Below are 18557 nucleotides of genomic sequence, written 5' to 3'. Positions count from 1 at the left end.
GTTTCAAAACAATTGACGTAGTGCCTGCTGAGAAAAAACAACTAAATATTCATTGTAAATTTTGCTTCCCCACCCTGTACACCAGTGCTCTAAGTGGTAATGTTTCTTTAACAGCAACTCAGCTGCACAGATTCATGTTTTAATTTCCATTCTGATGATCCCACATGTGAAGTGCATTGGTTGAAACCAGTTAATCAGAGGGTCCAGTCTGGCCAGCACGATGAAGGTGCAAACATTCCACTGAAGATATTAACAGCCAAGGGTGTCAAGTGAATTGGAACAGTAAAATAATAGCATAATAATTTAGAAACCATGACAACTCCAAATGTGTGTCTTTGGTTTAATGTGAAAAAAATAAAATGACATGATGAAAATGCATCAACCTGAATTTTTTTAAGAGCAATGAATGGATTTTTAACAATAATATGCCTAATACTAAATGTTTGTAGAGCCACATATGACCTGTAAGTGGTAATGTACATGTGTAAATGAGAAGCTGAGGCTTATTGTTAATATTGTCAAAATTACACTTTGACTTTTTTGTGTGAAAACAAAGAAATAAAAACTGATTGATTACACTGGGTTACAAAAAAATGTTTTTTGCAAGTTGTCTAGGTTTTTTCAACTGAATTAGGACCATTTTGCACCACTAAATCCAAAAATGACATCTGTTTTTCTCAGTCAGGTCAGGTTTTTTTGCTAATTTGATTTTGAAAAATTTGATCTTCTCACAAAATTGATTACATTTTTGTGACTTTATCAGTTGATTTTTTATATAGTTCTCACCCAAAATAGGTTTTAAGAGAAAAAAAATCATTCTCTAACAGGATTCCTGTTAGGTACAATGGTGTATTCACCGCAGATGTAGCAGAATACGTCAGGCTTATTTTTGCAAGATCTTCTAGTCGAAGCCATTTCATTCACCTGTAATATTAAAAAAAAACATTAATCATAAATTGGCAAAAGTAAAATCTTCAGAACTCGTTTATTGCAAGAAATATGAAAGAATTTTGCATCATATGATGTGAAAATGCCCATAAATATAAGCAAAAATGTTAAAAAGCCAATATGCAGCATAGTTCAGAAAGTTGGCCTGATTGAGCAAAATGAATGTGATTTTTGGATTCAGCACACCAAAATTATCCTAAATCAGCTCAAAAAACCTAAACAACAAATTTGTCGTTGACCAGTGTTATTTATAGGTTATCAGGCTGTTATTTTACTAGTCTGGCCTGTTTGAGATTAAAGGGGTTTGTAAGCGACCCCTGAACTAGAATGAGTGTGACACCCCTGGTATAGTGTGTCATAGTGCAGTGCAATTATTTGATGCATTGACATTGTTTTGTTCATATTTAATTGGGTAAACACTGCTGTCATAAGAGGCAGGTGCGTAATGTTACCCAGGAGTTTGTTATCCATGATGGACTGAATTCAGAGTAAGTTTTTGTCTAAGGGCGCTTTCACACAGTGTACCCAAGTCCACATCTGAGTACATTTGACCCCAAAGTCTGCTTAATTTTATCCATGGGAATGCAAGCGTTCCGTGCTCAAGTACAGTACCCGAGTCCAGCTGAGAAGGTAGTCCTGGGTACGGACTCCAGACTTTGCAGTGTGAAAGCGATCCGTGCTCGAGAATGGACGTGACCTAATCACCACTCCGATAACGGAAATGACTTAATCACCTGGAGACCATAGACGGCGCTCCTGTCGTCTCCTGAAAAAGCATCGGATCCATGCGGCACAGGCTTGCCTTATCAACTGAACCACTCGGTGAAATATCAGGGACAACAAAGGTCGCTCTTCTTCACTTTGCCTCAAACAGGCTAACAGAGACCCAATCCCAATTAACCCATTACCCCTCCCCGTTGGCCCTTGCACTTGGCACTACCCCTTGAAACGGAGCTGCAAGGGGTAGGGGTTGAAACATTCCCCTATGAAATGAGACAACCCTTCAAGAACTGTTACGTCATCAGCAGTCATCGATGCCGCTATAAACAGATGCGACAACTTTGTTTCCATAAGTATTCACCACGCCATCAGCAGCTGTAACCGTCTCTGTTGCATGGGCTTTGGGCATCTTTTTGTGGCAATCAACTGTAAACCACAGAAATGCGATCTATAACACATTGAAACGGCGATTAAATGGTTTAGTTGTTTACAAAGAAAACACGTACATTTGTGTGTTTCTTTCATCACACTGCTGCACTTTTTGGCTGTGTTTACCTCCATCTTGCCAATGATTCGAACAGAATTATGGGGAATTTCTCCTACCCCTCCTTTGGAGTGTTGTCCTGAAAAATCTCAGTTTCGATGGCTATGCAGTCCTCCCTCTTAGTCCTTCCCCTCTGTCTAATTGAGAATAAGGACAACACTACCCCTTCACACGTACATGCAAAACTGAGGGGTAGGGGTAAGGGGGAGGGCCAAGGGGTGAATTGGGATTCAGCCAGACAGACAAGTATTTCTGCCATTGTAGACAAATGAGCATAACAGTCGCTCGGTTGATGGTGTAAGGGTTTGTCTTCTTCTGACTTTCGCATTTGTTTGATATCGACAGAATTCCTTCCACACCGCCACCGCCACCCACTTGTACTCGTGCATGGGCTGTGGTACGTGCTTGTGAACGCAACATCTGCGGGAAAGGTGTGAACATATCCAAGTGTGGTATGCAGTGTGAAAGCGCCCTAAAACAGCCCAAAGAAAAGGGAAATAAATCAGTTGACTCAAAAGTGATGAAACTTTGTGGACATCAATCACATAAAACTGTGATTATCATTGTAAAGGTGTGTAATGAGAGATCAACATGATCCATCGCTTCCCTGTTGGTCCTGAATTATTTCTTTCCTTCCCATCCCATGCTTCTGTTTCATGTCCTGCCCTGATCCTCTTATCTTTTATTTATGAACATTTCAAGTCAGACGGACCGAGAGCGAGATCAGCAGACACATGTAGATGTAAAAGTATAGATCACGATTTTTTTTTTTTTTTCTGTTTTGTTACCTTTCTTTTTCTCATGAGTCACTTCTGTGATGGCCAGAAATGCTGACAGCAACCTTTTAAGTGGGCTGTTATCAAATACATGATACACAGACAGTGAACCATGAACAAAATATAATCGAAAAGCATACAATACTGTGACAGAGTGATGGAAAAAGTGAAGTTTTATGTAACGACAAGAGAATAGTAAGACAGAGGGTGAAAAAAAACAAGAAAAAAAAAACGGGGCAGAAAAAAAAATTGATTTGTAACAAAGACAGTGCAAAAAAAAGTAAGAGAGGGAGTCGTGTATGAGAAGAAAGGAGCCTGACACATGGAGAGGGTGAGGAGAACGACGCACACAATATCGAGGCGGCTGTTTGACTTTAATGATGCCACGTGGGATGATGCGAGGGGTGCTGTAGGCGCTGTGTGTTTCTACAGAGGGTCTGGATAATTGGGACGTGAGTACAGAGGTGTACAGTCATGTCAGTGTTTTGGGATTATGCTAAGGAGTAGGAGGTGTGCTTTTGTAGTGCAGACTTATGTGATGTGACTGTGTTTGGATGTCTGTCATGTCAAATAGGTTACACCGACAGATGACAACCCTATCAGAGAGGAGTTTAGATTTGTTTGGCTATTTTTTTTTTTTTTTATAACTTAATTTGATTTTTTTTTTTTTTTTTTTGTATGCTCTACATGCTGGATATGTGGATGTCAGCCAGATTCAGTTTTCACACCTGAACCACTCCTAAACCCTGACAAATGAATCAAACATAGAGCAGAGAGCAACCGTACATTGAATAATGCATCACAGAGGTACAGACAGGGCATGCATATACTTTGTTTGTGTTTGTTTATGCCTCTCTTGGTGTGTCTGTTTGCGATTTTGTATGACAGTGTGTGTGTGTGTGTGTGTGTGTGTGTGTGTGTGCGTGTGCGTGTGTGCTTGTGCATCTATGTACTATGAGAATATCAGCTCTGCCACAACAAGCTCACACATAAAATTGCATTTGAACACTCCAGGGAAATATGCTGCTGGTCTGACCAATATGAGCAAAATGTAGCTCCAGCCGTCTGTGTTGAAAGACCGAAACAAACCAAATCAGCTGTGAAGCCTAAGAGGGCCTATACATAATTTAATAGAAGCTAAACAGTTAATGGCGTAATATGCAGATGCAGACTTCCATCAGTGTCTTCATATTTTCTGACATGTGCCAAAGGCTATAGCAGTGGTTTCCAACCTTTTTTGGCTCGTGACCCCATTTTAACCCTTTCACGCATACTGGTCACTACAGTGGACAGCTATTCTACAGCTGTTCTCTTGTATATTCATGGATTTTGTTGTTCTTTTCATTGTTGTTTTTGTTTGTTTGTTTGTTTGTTTGTTTACACATATCTTTATTAAAGTTTTAAAACTGTACATATCTTTTCTGATATGAATTGGTAACATTATGTAGATCTCTCCTGAGCATAAACCCCCAGAATCACAAGCCCTCCCCATAGTTTTCACACAATTTATCAGTAAATACATATTTCTGTGCATCAAAAATTAAATGTGTGGTGTCCAGCTGAGTGGACATTTTTGCAAATTCATGAAAATAGGTTCATAAGATTTTTTTTTTTTTCATTATTTTTTTAATGTATTTTTAATTTTTTTTTTTTTTAAATTATTTTTATTTTATTTATTCTTATTTATTTTTCAGAAGAAATATTTCAATCACATTGTTTTTTTCAAGCCTAAAGAGGAATAAAAACACTCAGGAAAAATTTTGATTAAGGTTCTCATTATTCGTGCATGAAAGGGTTAACGTCACAAACTTCTGACGACCCCAGACATTCAAAACTGAGACTTTTTTTTTTTTTTGCTAAAATTAATTTGTTTTTGATCATGTAATAGTTTTCTATACTATGTTGAAAATAAATGTTAAGTTTAGATGACCTTTAGTCTATATAATGTGTATTATTATGGACGGAGGCAGAAAAGCCAGGTGTAGATTACAGCACAAAGTCAGAATTTGATTTTCCTTGGTCAGGATATGTACAGTCAGTCCAGCTTGGATTTACAAGGCTGACAATTAACACTGACCAAACAATAACTCAAACTATGAATTATGAAAGAGCTGCAGCATCTGAAACTGACCACAATAAACATTTGAAAGATAAACAGTACCACAGTGCTTCAGTTTCAGCTTCATAGGTTGTCATGTCTTTAATGTATTGGGATTGTCTCTCTCACCTCACCATGTATTTTTTATTAGGAAGTTTTTAATTTTTTTATTTTTATCAATTACCAGAAATTTCAGGCGACCCTGTTTGACTTCCAGGCCCGACCCCAAGGTTGAAAAACACTGGGCTATAGTTTTGCATTCACCGTTTCATTTTAGTGCACTCTTAACTATTAAAAGCTAAACCTTTACAGTGCATTATGTGGATAAAATGTGACAAATTCCATTCTGTCACAGTTTATTTGATAAGCATGACATGGCTTCAATCAAAAATAACTGAATAAATGTTGTGGAGAAAGTTTTTGACTGTGTGCTGTCAGATTGTCAGACTAGTAGATTAAAAATGGTAAAGGTTTGTTATAATACAGCATTTCCAGCACTGACAGCTATTTATTTCTGTCAGAAATAATGGTCATACTTTAGGATTCCTTCCGTATCAGAAAGAGTTGTATTTGGATGACTTTTACTGTAGTCATGTCATAACTGTCAAATTTTCTTTGTCATGGATTTCTGTTGTAGGAAACTGCAGAGACTGTGTGGATATCTTTTTTATGATTATCATTGTTTTTTTCACCATATATTTCAATAGCATGTCACATGTTCTGTATATCACAATGTTTGTTTTTTCTTTGTAAGGTAAACATGAGCCATATTTAACCCTTTGCCAGGTACTCACTGAAATACTGCGAATTTAAAAACTTCAACCTTTGTGTGTTATTGGACATCGTCATCTGCCTCCTCGTCGGTAGCTGTGATAACAGTCTTCCTCCTCATGGAATAAAACAACTGTTATAAGGTCATAAACTGACAAAAATCACTCATATTCACTATTTACAGCTTCAAAATGTCTATAAAATCTCTCTGAATCACTTTATAGTGTTAAAAAATTAAAAAAAAACAACAACAACAACAACAAAAAAAACAATATGCTTCTTGACCTCACTGAGGCTTGGGATTGGCCCCATATTTAATGTTTGCAGAAATTACCAAAAATAGTCACTTGCCACATAAAGGGTTAATAGCAATATTAACTAGGACACACAGAAGAAATAGGTCCAAAATTTTGGGAATATTGTGAACAAAGGAGTAAGGCTGAATGTTTTCCTTTGTATGTTTTCTGTCTACATATTTATATGAATAAGCTCAGATGCATATTTGTGAATAGCACTGCCAGAGGCTTCTTTGGAACTTTCAAGGACACAAGGCAATTTAATTGTTGAAATGCCCCTGTAACTCCCTCTACATTATGCATGGACATGGATCTGATCATATCACTTAAAGAACTTAAAGAGCACGTAAAGGAACCTTGACCTATAGTCTTAGATGAAAACAAAACTGAAGATATCCAATGTTTACATGAAGTATTAAAGGTTCAGTGTGATTCAGGGGGATTTGGTAACAGCAGGGGCGTGTCCAGACATTTTTTATAAAAAATCAAAGTGGATTTCTACAACCCGTTTTAATGTCTTCTTAACTTTTTGCGTCTATAACTAGTTACGTCACAACATTTGCACATATAAGGTCAAGACTTCTAACGAACATTTTTCCGAGTACGCCATAATTGTTTATCAGCAGCAGCGGTTGTGGTAAAAACTGAAAATATGTCCAAACTTTGAGCAGATTACCTAAACTGTTCAGTTGTTGGTTGTATTAATGAACTCAAGTGGCTGAACGGGACAGAGCAGCAGTCAACAATCCAGAAAGGGGTGGGGTCATTTGCATTTAAAGGGCCAGCGCTCAAAACTCATGTCATTACTCAGAAATAGGGTTGAAGATGGACCTGTGGAGTTGAATTAATGAAGAATTCAGACCCAAGCATAGCATTTACAGTTTACGTAGACTGCAGGGAAATGTTTTAAAATGCATAATTCCATTTAAAAAAGCAAAATATCCCTCCTTTAAAATGATGATAAAATCACCTCTTTAAGTTAATTAAATGGTATGTCTGCCAATCCAGATAACCCACACAAACTTAAGACTATTGTAACCTAATGCAAAATGAACTAGATTCTAAATCACAACAGCATCACTGATATCACAGTTAATATCAATCTTTGATTTAAGTAATAAATTCAATCATGAGAAAAATCTGGAACTATCAAGGTTTCCCCTACACACAAGGGTCCAGCTGAAGCTGAAGGCTCCTGCAGTTCAGCTTTGGTATAAAGCTGGCTCTCATCCTCAGAATGACTGCTCTGACCCTGCTCTCACTCTGGTACTTTAGATTTCTTACTTTGGAAGAAATCTTCGATATACCTCTGGCTCCTTTTCATACTGGAATAGTCTCATAAAGCATGTCACGATATGTGTGTGTGGGGGCGGTGTGTGTCATGATTCTACCTTTATCACGGCTCTGTTACTACCTCCAGAGTCATTACAAAGCCGTGATAAAGGTGGGACCAAATGATCCCACTATTTCGTTTACACAGATGTCATTCCGGAATAAAGGTGAACTATTCCTGTAGCAGAAGTGCTGTGGAAAAGGCTTCGATCTACTCCTGCGTGGAAGCAGACCAGTGGAACTGGAATGGGATCCTCAGCTGGAAGTCAAATAGAAATGTATCTCATCTGCACAAAAAGTAGAGTTAACAAGCCGAAAGAGCGCATATCGACACCAATCGTAGCGGAGGTGACATGATTTCAACTACAAATCGATTATACTCCCATGCATGTAGACTGGGACAAAGACAACTGTCCAATTAAAGGGTTTAGTCGATCTGACAGTCAGTGCAGCTGCAGTGTATAGTACGCTTGTATCCACTGTCAGGGTTTTTAGCTCCTGCAGGACCTCATCATCCTCTTTTCCTTCCATCATCTGACAAGGTGATAGTGATGTTGCGTTGTTCAGGGTCTGTCCAGTGCAGAATATAAGAGGCACTCCAAACTCATAAGTGGAGTTCCACCTTATTATTTTACTTGTGGGTTGGTAGTTGTAGCATGTCATTTTTGGTCAAAAGCACATGAGGGGCTCTTGTGCTTTGATAGACAAAAGGAACCCACCCTCCCAAAGATGTGATCCATCTGGTTCTCATTTGGAAGATAAATTGATCACATGCAAACAAGCAAACTACACCAGCTTCTATCACCTCATTTATTTGGTTCTTGGTGTTTTCTGTGCTGAGTGGGACATGGCTGTTGAACCTCTCCAGATTCCACTCTGCCACTGTTTCCATTAGTACCTGCTCCACACTGGTGACTCTCACTGAGGGGTCGTGTCGGTAGCGCCAGGCTGCACATCTCCCGGTCTGCTGCGATGTACTGAACAGTCACATAGATTTCTGTGGCTGTAGAAATCCATTTGTCTGTGCTGATGGCAACAGGAGATGTCCTGGATAATTAATTGACAGCTGATCTCTTCCTCGTCATAAAGATCTGGCTCAATCATTACACTGTGGTGAAAAGGGTGCGTGATTGGATTTCATAGCGTGACTCAAGCGCTTTAATCGTGTTTGTAAACCCTTTGTTTTCCGCAATGGAACATGACCTCATGTCTGCGACGATAAACATCCCAATAGATTTAGTGATAGCCTCAGTCTGGTCTGATTAAATGTGAGAACTTGTTAGTATTACTTGGCTTCTATCACTGACACCAGGATGACGTCGCTTCAAGTTTATGGATTATGTATTGTGATGTATTGCCAATCACAAATGCCTTTATACTTTCATGGTTTCATCTACCATCCAGCCAAAATACTTCCATATATTAAAGTTAACTGTCCCCCCTCTCTGTGGTGTCTGCTGGATGGCCGGGTCTTGGGGCCCTCTTGGTCGGTCCCTGATCCTTGGAGGGAGTGCGGATTCTGGTTGCATGTCTGTGTTCTTCACCTCAGTCTGTTTGCCTGGTTCACTCTGTCACAGCAGATGAATGTGAACAACTGATGTTGTGTAGATTTGTTTCTGGTATTATTTGTTATAGGTATTATTTGTGTGAATGTGGTATACAATATTTTGTTCATGCTTTCTTATATTCTTCATTTCATAGGTCTTATGTATCTCATTGTTGTGTTTTGTTTTTTTGTTTTTTTTTCTTTTTTTGTAGTTTTGTTTGTTTGCGTTTTTTTTCTCTCTTCTGCCCAGTTTACTCAGTTCTGGTTGTAGTTATTGTCACCATTATAATTGTCTCCATGGTTGTTGCTGTTTGTATTGTTGATACTTTCTTGTGAGGGTCTTCACCACCTTCTTCTCTCTTGTTCTCTCTCCTTCTTCTACCTCCCCACCCCCACCCCCCATGTCAGGTCCGGCATCGAAATGTGGTTCAACAAAACTCATAATAAACACAGTAGAATAGCAAAGGGCGCTTCATATACTTTATGAAGTTACCCTTGGCAAAGCAAATTTGTTCAACACCAAAAGGAACCAGACTACCATTCTGCTGTTAGGACGCTGGACAAGACAAGTAGGGAAAAAAAAAAAAAGTAGTGTGAGATACTCCCTGGTAAAATGTCCAAATAAAAAAGGATACACAAGCAAAGGTGTTAAAAAAAATGGGCAATGATGACTGGGAGTACAGTTGGTGTCGGCTGCTGCCTTATCGGTACAGACAGCTGCCTGTCCGCCAGCTGAGCCCATTAGAGAGAAAGAGGAAAAAAAAAGTTAACTGTCGTAGAGATCTTTCCAAGTTCCTTTTGAAACGACTGTCATTGTTAACTGCTTTTGACAAGCCCCGTTGACATGAACACATACTCCTTCATGTCTGTATTTTCACTGCAGATTTGCAAATTGTTTACAGTTTAACCCATAAAGACACAAGTATCTATTACGGACCAAAACCATCTACTGATCTAAACTGTTTAACACCTGCTGATTCACTAATTATATCAATACATGTAAATAATTGGTGTAAAGTACAGTTGTCATCTTTTCATGGTCATTAGATATGACCCATTTGGACGTTCAGAGGCTTCGTAGTTACTGTGGAAACACTGTCATCTTCTAAAACATTGATTCACCAGTAAAACCCATGCAGTTTCATCAAAGACAGTAAATGAAGACACTGGGTTTATGTTCAATTAATGATATGTTTTAGTGAAAAAGTTACTTTTTCTGCAGTTTTTGCTGTTTCTTATATAATAACCCTCAACTGTAATATGAGCTTTTATGAACATCTTAAATTAAATACAAGAAAATACCTGATTTATACTGATAAAATACAAACTCCAGAGGACAATATTATAATAAACAGTGATAAATTACTTAAAAAAGGTTAGAAAGAGAAAATTTTATTTGGGAACTGACAAAAAGGTAGCACTGGTCTTTATGGGTTAAGGAATTATTAGTGCCACTACATGTCTGACAATGAGCCAGAGTTTCCATCTGCCTCTGAGCAACATTGTGTAAAAAACTATTAGAATGATTTTTATGAAACTTGGTGGAAGGGTTGGACATGGGCCAAGAACAAACCTCTTAAATTTTGGAACAAATACCTTAAAAAGGATTGAGGCTAGAATTTATTTTCCAATTATTCTCTAACACTGCAGAATCTCAGGCTAACATAGAATCTAGGAGACACAAAAGGACATGAATCCTACACCACAGCAGAGAAAACAAGGTTCTATTGAACAGCTGTCAATATGAAACATACAAGTGTGGCTTATAGATCCATATTCGGTTTTGTCTGATGCTGATAGCCCACATAATGCAGGAGATATGATCATTTCAATGCAATGTAAAATTTTCATTCAAAACATAAATAAATAAATGGAAAATGCTGAAAAATTAGAACTTTGACCTTGTGGTTTTGTTTGGGGTTTACTGCGAAATGAGAAAGAAAAGAGTGGGTTTCTGGCCTTGATGGATGTTTTCACTCCCTGAGGGTTTGTCTAGTGTTAAAAAGTAACAGCAACAGTAAAACTGTACTTCACAGCATGATGGCTAAACTTTACAAATAATTCACAGTTCATTTGTCTGCTGAATACTGGGGAGTTAAGGAATCCATACTGATCATGGATCAGCTCTAGTCTATTACACCACAAGTGTAGTAAACCAATAGAAACTTTCCTACTTTCCTTTTTTTATTTTCAATTCTCTTTTTATTAGTATTTTCCATGGTTCACATATTTAGTCACATAACAATTCACCATTCTCATCCATTCATCTGAGAATTACAATTGAATCTCACTGTGATACGTCCCTGACTCCTCAGACAATACAAATAAGGATGATTGTCCTCCTTCCGCAAGGCCAAATATATAAATTTTACAATACACTAAACTGCCTAGAACAGGAATGCTGGAGTGCACATTTGTGATATTTTAAAAAATTTAAATAATTAAAAAAAAAACATCGATGCAAAAGGGTTTAAAAGAAAAAAGGCGTGAAATGGACGTAAGATTTCTACTTTTCTCATAGCAGAAATATAATACAAGTAGTCTCTTAGATAGAGACAACTGTTATTTTATTATTATGGTTTTTTTTTTTTTGGGGGGGGGGGGGGGGGGTACTTGGCCATCACACTGACTTAAATCTCAAATCTATGCAAATACTACATAAGATCTGCCTTCTTATATATGTAATATACAGTTCTGGAGGATGTGTGCTACTAGTGATCCAAATATGCTTTTGTTCCCAGGAAATATATCAAATCACAGATGCGTTTGTCAGAAAAGCACATAAGAACATATCAGCCATTTGTCAATATACATTCAACGACTAACAACAGTCCTTCATATCAAGCATTTTGTGACATTATTGAGAAAAGCTAATTAATTAATGATGTGCAGAGAAGTGGTACTTGTGCTGTGAATAAAAGTAGAGAAGAGAAACAACTGAGGTCAACCTTTTATTTTCTCCCTTCAGAGGATCATGTATGCTACCCATTGCACTTCACACATAGTCAGCTGTTTGTTTTGAAAAATGGAAAAAGCTGAACTTGTCGATAGGTGAAGAGTTCAGTCATAACTTTATCTTCTACATTTTGCATTTAACTCTGTTTTTGAACATAGTCTCTAATTGACATTTAGCAAACGTGTGTGCCTTTTAAGTAGTTTGTAGTCAATATACTAAAGCTAGCCTTTTGAAGTTAACTTTTTTTAGATATACATATATATTAGAGCTGCACAATATATCGTCTGAGTATCATCATCATCGCAATGTACGTGTGCGCAATAGTCACATCGTAGGTCCTGCAATGTAGGAGGCAAAAGAACTCAACGTGTTCTCATCTAGTTTCAACCTGGGTACTTGACACACACTGTCGGCAGCGATCCAGTCACGGTTGTTCTTAATCAGTTTGCCGAAGCAGACCACGCCACGTGGAGTGAGTCGCTGGTAACAACATTGAAAAATGAGAAACGAACAAGAGAAAATCACTGAAAAAGATGACTTGGTGCCATAAAGAAAAGCACTGTCAGTTATCTGGAATTATTTCAGCTACTAGAAGGATGATATTGAAACATGTGTTCTGTGTCAGTAGTGTCTTCAACCTGTCGCCACAACAAGAGTAACACAACTAATTTGTTCGACCATTTACGTCGGCACCACACAGCTATTATATCCTCCTGAGTATTTTTTCATATCGCAGTATATATTGCAGGGTTAAAAAGAATCGCAATGTCAGTTTTTTCCAATATCTTGCAGCCCTAATATGTATATACAGGGTTATTCAAAAAGAATGAACCGATTTCATTACGCAATATTTTAATAGGGAAAAGCAATAGAAAACTCCAGCCAGGTCACAAGTATTCTACTTATAATCAACTTTTATTTCCTGTCTTACAAGTGTTCAATGTGACCACCAACTGCAGCCTGGGCAACATCAATGCGATAAGAGAATTCCTCCCAAACGCGTATCAGCATATCACGATCCACTGAGTTGATCGCTGTTTTTATTCGATGTTTAAGGTCATCGAGGTTTGTGGGTAGCGGTGGAACATAAACACGATCTTTTACATATTCCCACATGGAAAAATCACACACTGGGAGGTCTGGGGATCTCGCAGGCGAAGCACAAAGAGGGCCCCCTTCTGACCAATCCATCGCTGGAGCACTTTTTCATTTAAAAAAGCTCAAACTTAGAAAACTCCTCTTTCAAATGTTCACTGACTCATTCCACTGGCGATGCTTGAGAACTGAACCAATGCGTCATGAAATCGGTTCTTTCAATTTCTTTTATTATTGACTACAGGTATGAAAATATATTTCACTTTGCATTATAGTACGTATAAATCTTATCTTATATTTCCTTTTCTTTCATTTGAGATGTACACATTTGTTACTGTATTACTAATGTAACAGAGAAAAAAAAAAAAAGTTTTTATTGTACAACTAGTTTAAAAGCAGAATGAAATACAAGACCCCTAAGACAGTTTTGCCAATTGTGGGGAAATGCGTACATTACGGTGTTGATGGACTTTTTTGATACTTTGAGTAGCTATAAACACATCAGACCATTTGTTTTGTGTTTTGGACTGTATTCCTGCACCACCGAGGGTAATTGAAATATTATATGTTAATGCTTAGATAGTTCCTTCACAGTGACACATATAGGTCTGACACAAAGGTTTGCAAATAAAGGCTGTTTCCGATGATCCCTCAGTCAAACAAATAAATGCATCACTATTAGAGCTGAAGTGACAGAGGTGCGTTTCTGAGCGGTCATTAAAAATGTGAAGTATCACCCCAATTACCACTGCAGTGGCCTTTTAGTGACAGGGCTTCTAATTAGTGGGAGAAGTATCCATCTCTATGGACAAAACTGAGAAGAGTAAAGAAACGCTGTAGAAAGGCTGGGTCATTGCAGCACTGAGACTCAAAGAGTGGTCCTTATGTATAATTAATGTGATATGTTGCTTTACCTATGTAGAAAAATGGCTATAATTGAGTCTTATCTTTCCAAACACAAATTAGAAAAGACATTCACAGTGCAGTAGAATTATTATAAATTACTCCCATTAGTTTTTGACAGTCCAGACAAGGTTAGTACTACAAACAGTTTATTTGTAATGTTACCTACAATACAGCTGATATTATAATCTCTAATGTCCTCCAGAGAAGCAGCGTAGAGCTTTTTTTCATCAGCAGAAAAGAAGAATATAAAGGTAGTGAGCCTTAACTATCTATTTGATATTACGCATTGAAATATTTTACTTGTAAATTGCCTTATTTCATAGTAATGCTACAATTTCTGGGCTGGAAAATGAGCTCATAACCCCAGAATAGTATGGTGAAAAGAGCCACATTGTCACAGAAGTTAGATTTACTATTTTGTATGGATCGGCTGTAAAATGGTTCCAATTCTTAAACCTCATCTTCACAAATAAAATGAACAACATCCTTTTTTTTTTTTTTTTTTTTTTGCAATATCACATTAAGTCTTTGTCTCATTTTTATAAACTATAAAAAAGCAAATGATAAATCCTATCTTGAGCCAAGCCGGTCCGGTTCAGTATGGTAATTTAAATTCTGTATTAGTCTGCAGTTTTTTAAGGATTGGCCATTCCAGCTTAATATTCCTTTGCTTAATACTCACTATATAACTGCTTCCCTTCTGTTCTGCAGCTATGAAAGAGCAGACATCTGTGTTTTTATATTTTGTCAGAGGGTGAACTCGATGAGCAAAAGTGTCTTTTTTTGGGGGGGAAAAATAAAACAGCTCGGTGCAAATGCCATGCTAAAGTGATTAATGGAAAAATGTCATCATCATTTATTTGCTTCATTCATCTGCTTATTTTTACTGGGTGTCCCAAAGTGTGTACCGGTATTGTAGTTTATAAATTTATGTTATCCTGCTGTGTGTATGCGTGTGTGTGTGTTTGTGTGCGTGTGTGCGTGTGTTTGTGTGTGAGACTTATTTCAACACAGCACCGATCCTTAGTCACCGCAGGTTTTCTCACATTGTTGTAATGAAGTGAGCTGTCATCAGCTGTCATCGGGCGTAAAGAAAAATAACAAAATATCTCTTTCTCACCATTTTACACAATTGCAAATGGGTGAGTCACTCAGCAGAGGATTCAGTAATGATGGATTAACCCTTAAAGACCTAAAAAGCATCTAAACACTAATCCTGTGAATACATTGAAGTAATTCAGGTAAAATGCAGTTTATCAGTTTTTCAGTGGAATCAGATATGATCCATTTGGACGTTCAAAGACCTCATATTAACATGGAAACACAGATTCACCAGTAAAACCCAAGTAATTTGACAAATGATACTTATTGAAGGCATTTGTTTTTTTGCATTGTGTTTACTTAAAGTCACTTTTATTCAGAGTTCTGTGGTTTCATGTAATTATTACTTAAGAATTTACTCTGAACTTTTATGAACATCTACACGACCAGTAACTTAAATGGAGGAAAATACCTGGTGTTCACTGAAAAATACAGCATGTAGAGGATAATATGATAATGAATAGTGATAAAGCACTCATGAAAGGTTTAAAAACAGTCATCTGGAAGTCACCACAAAAATAGCTCTAGAATTTTAGGGGTTAATATGTAAAAAAACAAAAAAACTCTCTCTCTCTCTCTCTCTCTCTCTCTCTCTCTCTCTCTCTCTCTCTCAATATCTATATATGTATCTAGATAGAGAGATAGATAGATAGATATTAGGGTTGTCAAAATTGGTGCCTTAAAGCGGATTAATCCATCATCATGATTAATCAGATTAAAATTTTTTACACAATTAGCCCACCTGCAGCGCAGAATGACTCTGAACGTCTCTGACAACACATTTGGAGCAGTTTGTCCAAGCAGAGTTACAGTCACACATGAAGAAATGGGCATTTGATCTGGTAGTGACAGGCAGCAGAACGAACCCGTAAAGATGGAAGACGCTAAACAGCACGTTGGCCCTCTGGATGGAAATATGAGTTAAAAAAAAAAAAAAACCAAGACAGAACAGTTGTTTCAAGTTGTTTTGGTGAAACTGTTGAAGGTGTTTCATAAACACGTTAAGTGCATATATATTCCCTTCTTTATTGAGTCTGTTTGCTCATGCAAAATGAAACACAATTAATATAGATTAAAACTGAATGATATTTAATTGTGATTAATCAAAATTAACCCACAGCAACCCTGTGATTAATGTGATTAAAATTTTTTATTGCTTGACAGCACTGATATATATATATATATATATATATATATATATATATATATATACACACACACACACACACACACACACACACACATATATATATATATATATATATATATATATATATATATATATATATATATATATATATATATATATATATATATATATATATATATATGTATGTAGGGTGGGGAAGCACAATTTACAATATTTTGAGGCAGGGATTGAAAGACAGTGTATGACCAATTAGTTTATTGAAAGTCATGAGAATTTATTTGCCACAAGAAAATTTACATAATAGAAAATGTTTTTATTCTATGTGTCCTCCTTTCTCAATAACTGCCTTCACACGCTTCCTGAAACTTGCGCAAGTGTTACTCAAATATTCGGGTGACAACTTCTCCCATTCTTCTTTAATAGTATCTTCCAGACTTTCTCGTAATAGTTTTGCTCATAGTCATTCTCTTCTTTCCATTATAAACAGTCTTTATGGACACTCCAACTATTTTTGAAATCTCCTTTGGTGTGACGAGTGCATTCAGCAAATCACACACTCTTTGACGTTTGCTTTCCTGATTACTCATATGGGCAAAAGTTTCTGAAAAGGTATGGATAATAGTGTTAGGTATGATTATGACATCAATATATGTTTGGTTTCAAAACAATTGACGTAGTGCCTGCTGAGAAAAAACAACTAAATGTTCATTGTAAATTTTGCTTCCCCACCCTGTATATATAACTGAGATTAGCTGAGAATCTTGTCTCTTTGTTTTAACCTTTTTTTTTTTTTTCCTGAGCAAAGGTTCCCCTTCTGGAAGGTTTTTACAGCATTTGGAAAATCAAAAACAAAATCATTGTGACTTAATCAGTGGTGATAGAACGTTTTACTACTAACGTTTGGTGTTGGCAGAACTTAACACAGACAGAGGCTGATTGGATCTGATGTGACAAACGGAGGAGCTGTCTTTTGACTTTGACTTTGAGGATTTGACTTTGAGGAAAAATAATAGTAATAGTAAAAATTCATAAAAGCAAACATGTAGCATAGTTAAGAATCTAAATTAAAAGACCGAATAAATATATCATACTCACAGCTGTACATTTAGTGCAGTAGCTTATCACGCTGGCGTGTAAACACATAAATTAACAGCAAACTAAATTACTGAGAAATCTTCCACCCTGCCAAGCATGCAGTTTTTAATTTGTAAAATAAAAATATGTATAGAACGTTCTGCCTGGTGCACGTACTCTATCAAAATGCCCTGTTAGTGAACGCCATGTCAGAACAAAATGTAACATGTCCTTTGTGCCTAGATAATAATGATCCTGCTTTGTGTAAACTAAAAAGGATCTATGAGACTATTCATCTCTCTCCTCTTTCTTAGCTCTCTCTCTTTCCTCTGGGCTCACCACCCTGCTTTACATTGGCACCATATTGACAATTTGCACAGGGTTGACGGACTAGATCTGGAGCGCAAGGATTGATTAAATGTTCCATTTGATCACAGACTTTCTGAATAAGATGGATGGCCCTGACAGAAAAGATATAGGGGTGTGAATTGATTCCAAAGACTTGCATGCACACAGTCCCATGCACACACACACATATACACACAAATACACACATTCATAGTGTCTGAGAATGAAGTTATGATTTTACGATTTTGCTGCCTTTTTTTTTTGGTTCCACAGATAAACCTGCAGAGGAGAATGAGGGTCACAGGCCTAATTACCCAGGGTGCCAAGCGTATCGGCAGCCCGGAGTACGTCAAGTCTTACAAAGTAGCCTACAGTGATGACGGGAAGACGTGGAGAACGTACAAAGTCAAGGGCAAAGATGAGGATATGGTGAGACGCGCTCTTTGGCAGATGCACTGACACACACATCCACTGCCACTTCTCCACTTGTTCCCTCTAGACCCACTCTGTAATACACAGACAACGATACACACATGCATTTGCAGACACATGCACACATAGAGTCTGTGCGCTCAGTCAAGGACAGGGTGGAGGACATGATGAGATGGCTTTTTAATTAGCTAGCACACACCGGGCCCATCTTGCTGCCCCTTACCCCCCTCCACTTTTATGACTTCTAGATTGAATTTTTATACTATTTGGGGATGAACAGCCACCAAATAGGCCACACAGCGTTCTATCATTCCTGACAGCAAACCATGGCTGTCCTCCATTTGGCCAAGCTCTGAATGACCCCAGCCTCCAGACTTCTCCTCAAATTTATTACACAGAACAATGACTAGGGACTTGAATATTCCATTGAATGTAGCCCCCCGCGGCTCATTTTTTTTGTATGT

The 18557-nt window shown here is 37.5% G+C and overlaps 1 protein-coding gene across 3 annotated transcripts in view; it reads left to right on the top strand.

Annotated features, from left to right (window-relative positions):
- Positions 1-18557, top strand: part of edil3a (EGF-like repeats and discoidin I-like domains 3a) — a 175284-nt gene that overhangs the window by 108735 nt on the left and 47992 nt on the right. For all 3 annotated transcript variants that reach the window (XM_030143458.1, XM_030143457.1, XM_030143456.1), the window contains one exon: positions 17935-18090. In XM_030143458.1, the coding sequence (XP_029999318.1) occupies positions 17935-18090 (156 nt within the window). The remainder of the gene's footprint in view (positions 1-17934; positions 18091-18557) is intronic.

Source organism: Sphaeramia orbicularis, chromosome 9 (genome assembly GCF_902148855.1).
Source record: "Sphaeramia orbicularis chromosome 9, fSphaOr1.1, whole genome shotgun sequence".
Classification (NCBI taxonomy): domain Eukaryota; kingdom Metazoa; phylum Chordata; class Actinopteri; order Kurtiformes; family Apogonidae; genus Sphaeramia; species Sphaeramia orbicularis.
Note: the sequence above shows the minus strand (reverse complement) of the source record. Positions and strands in the feature narration are given on the sequence as shown.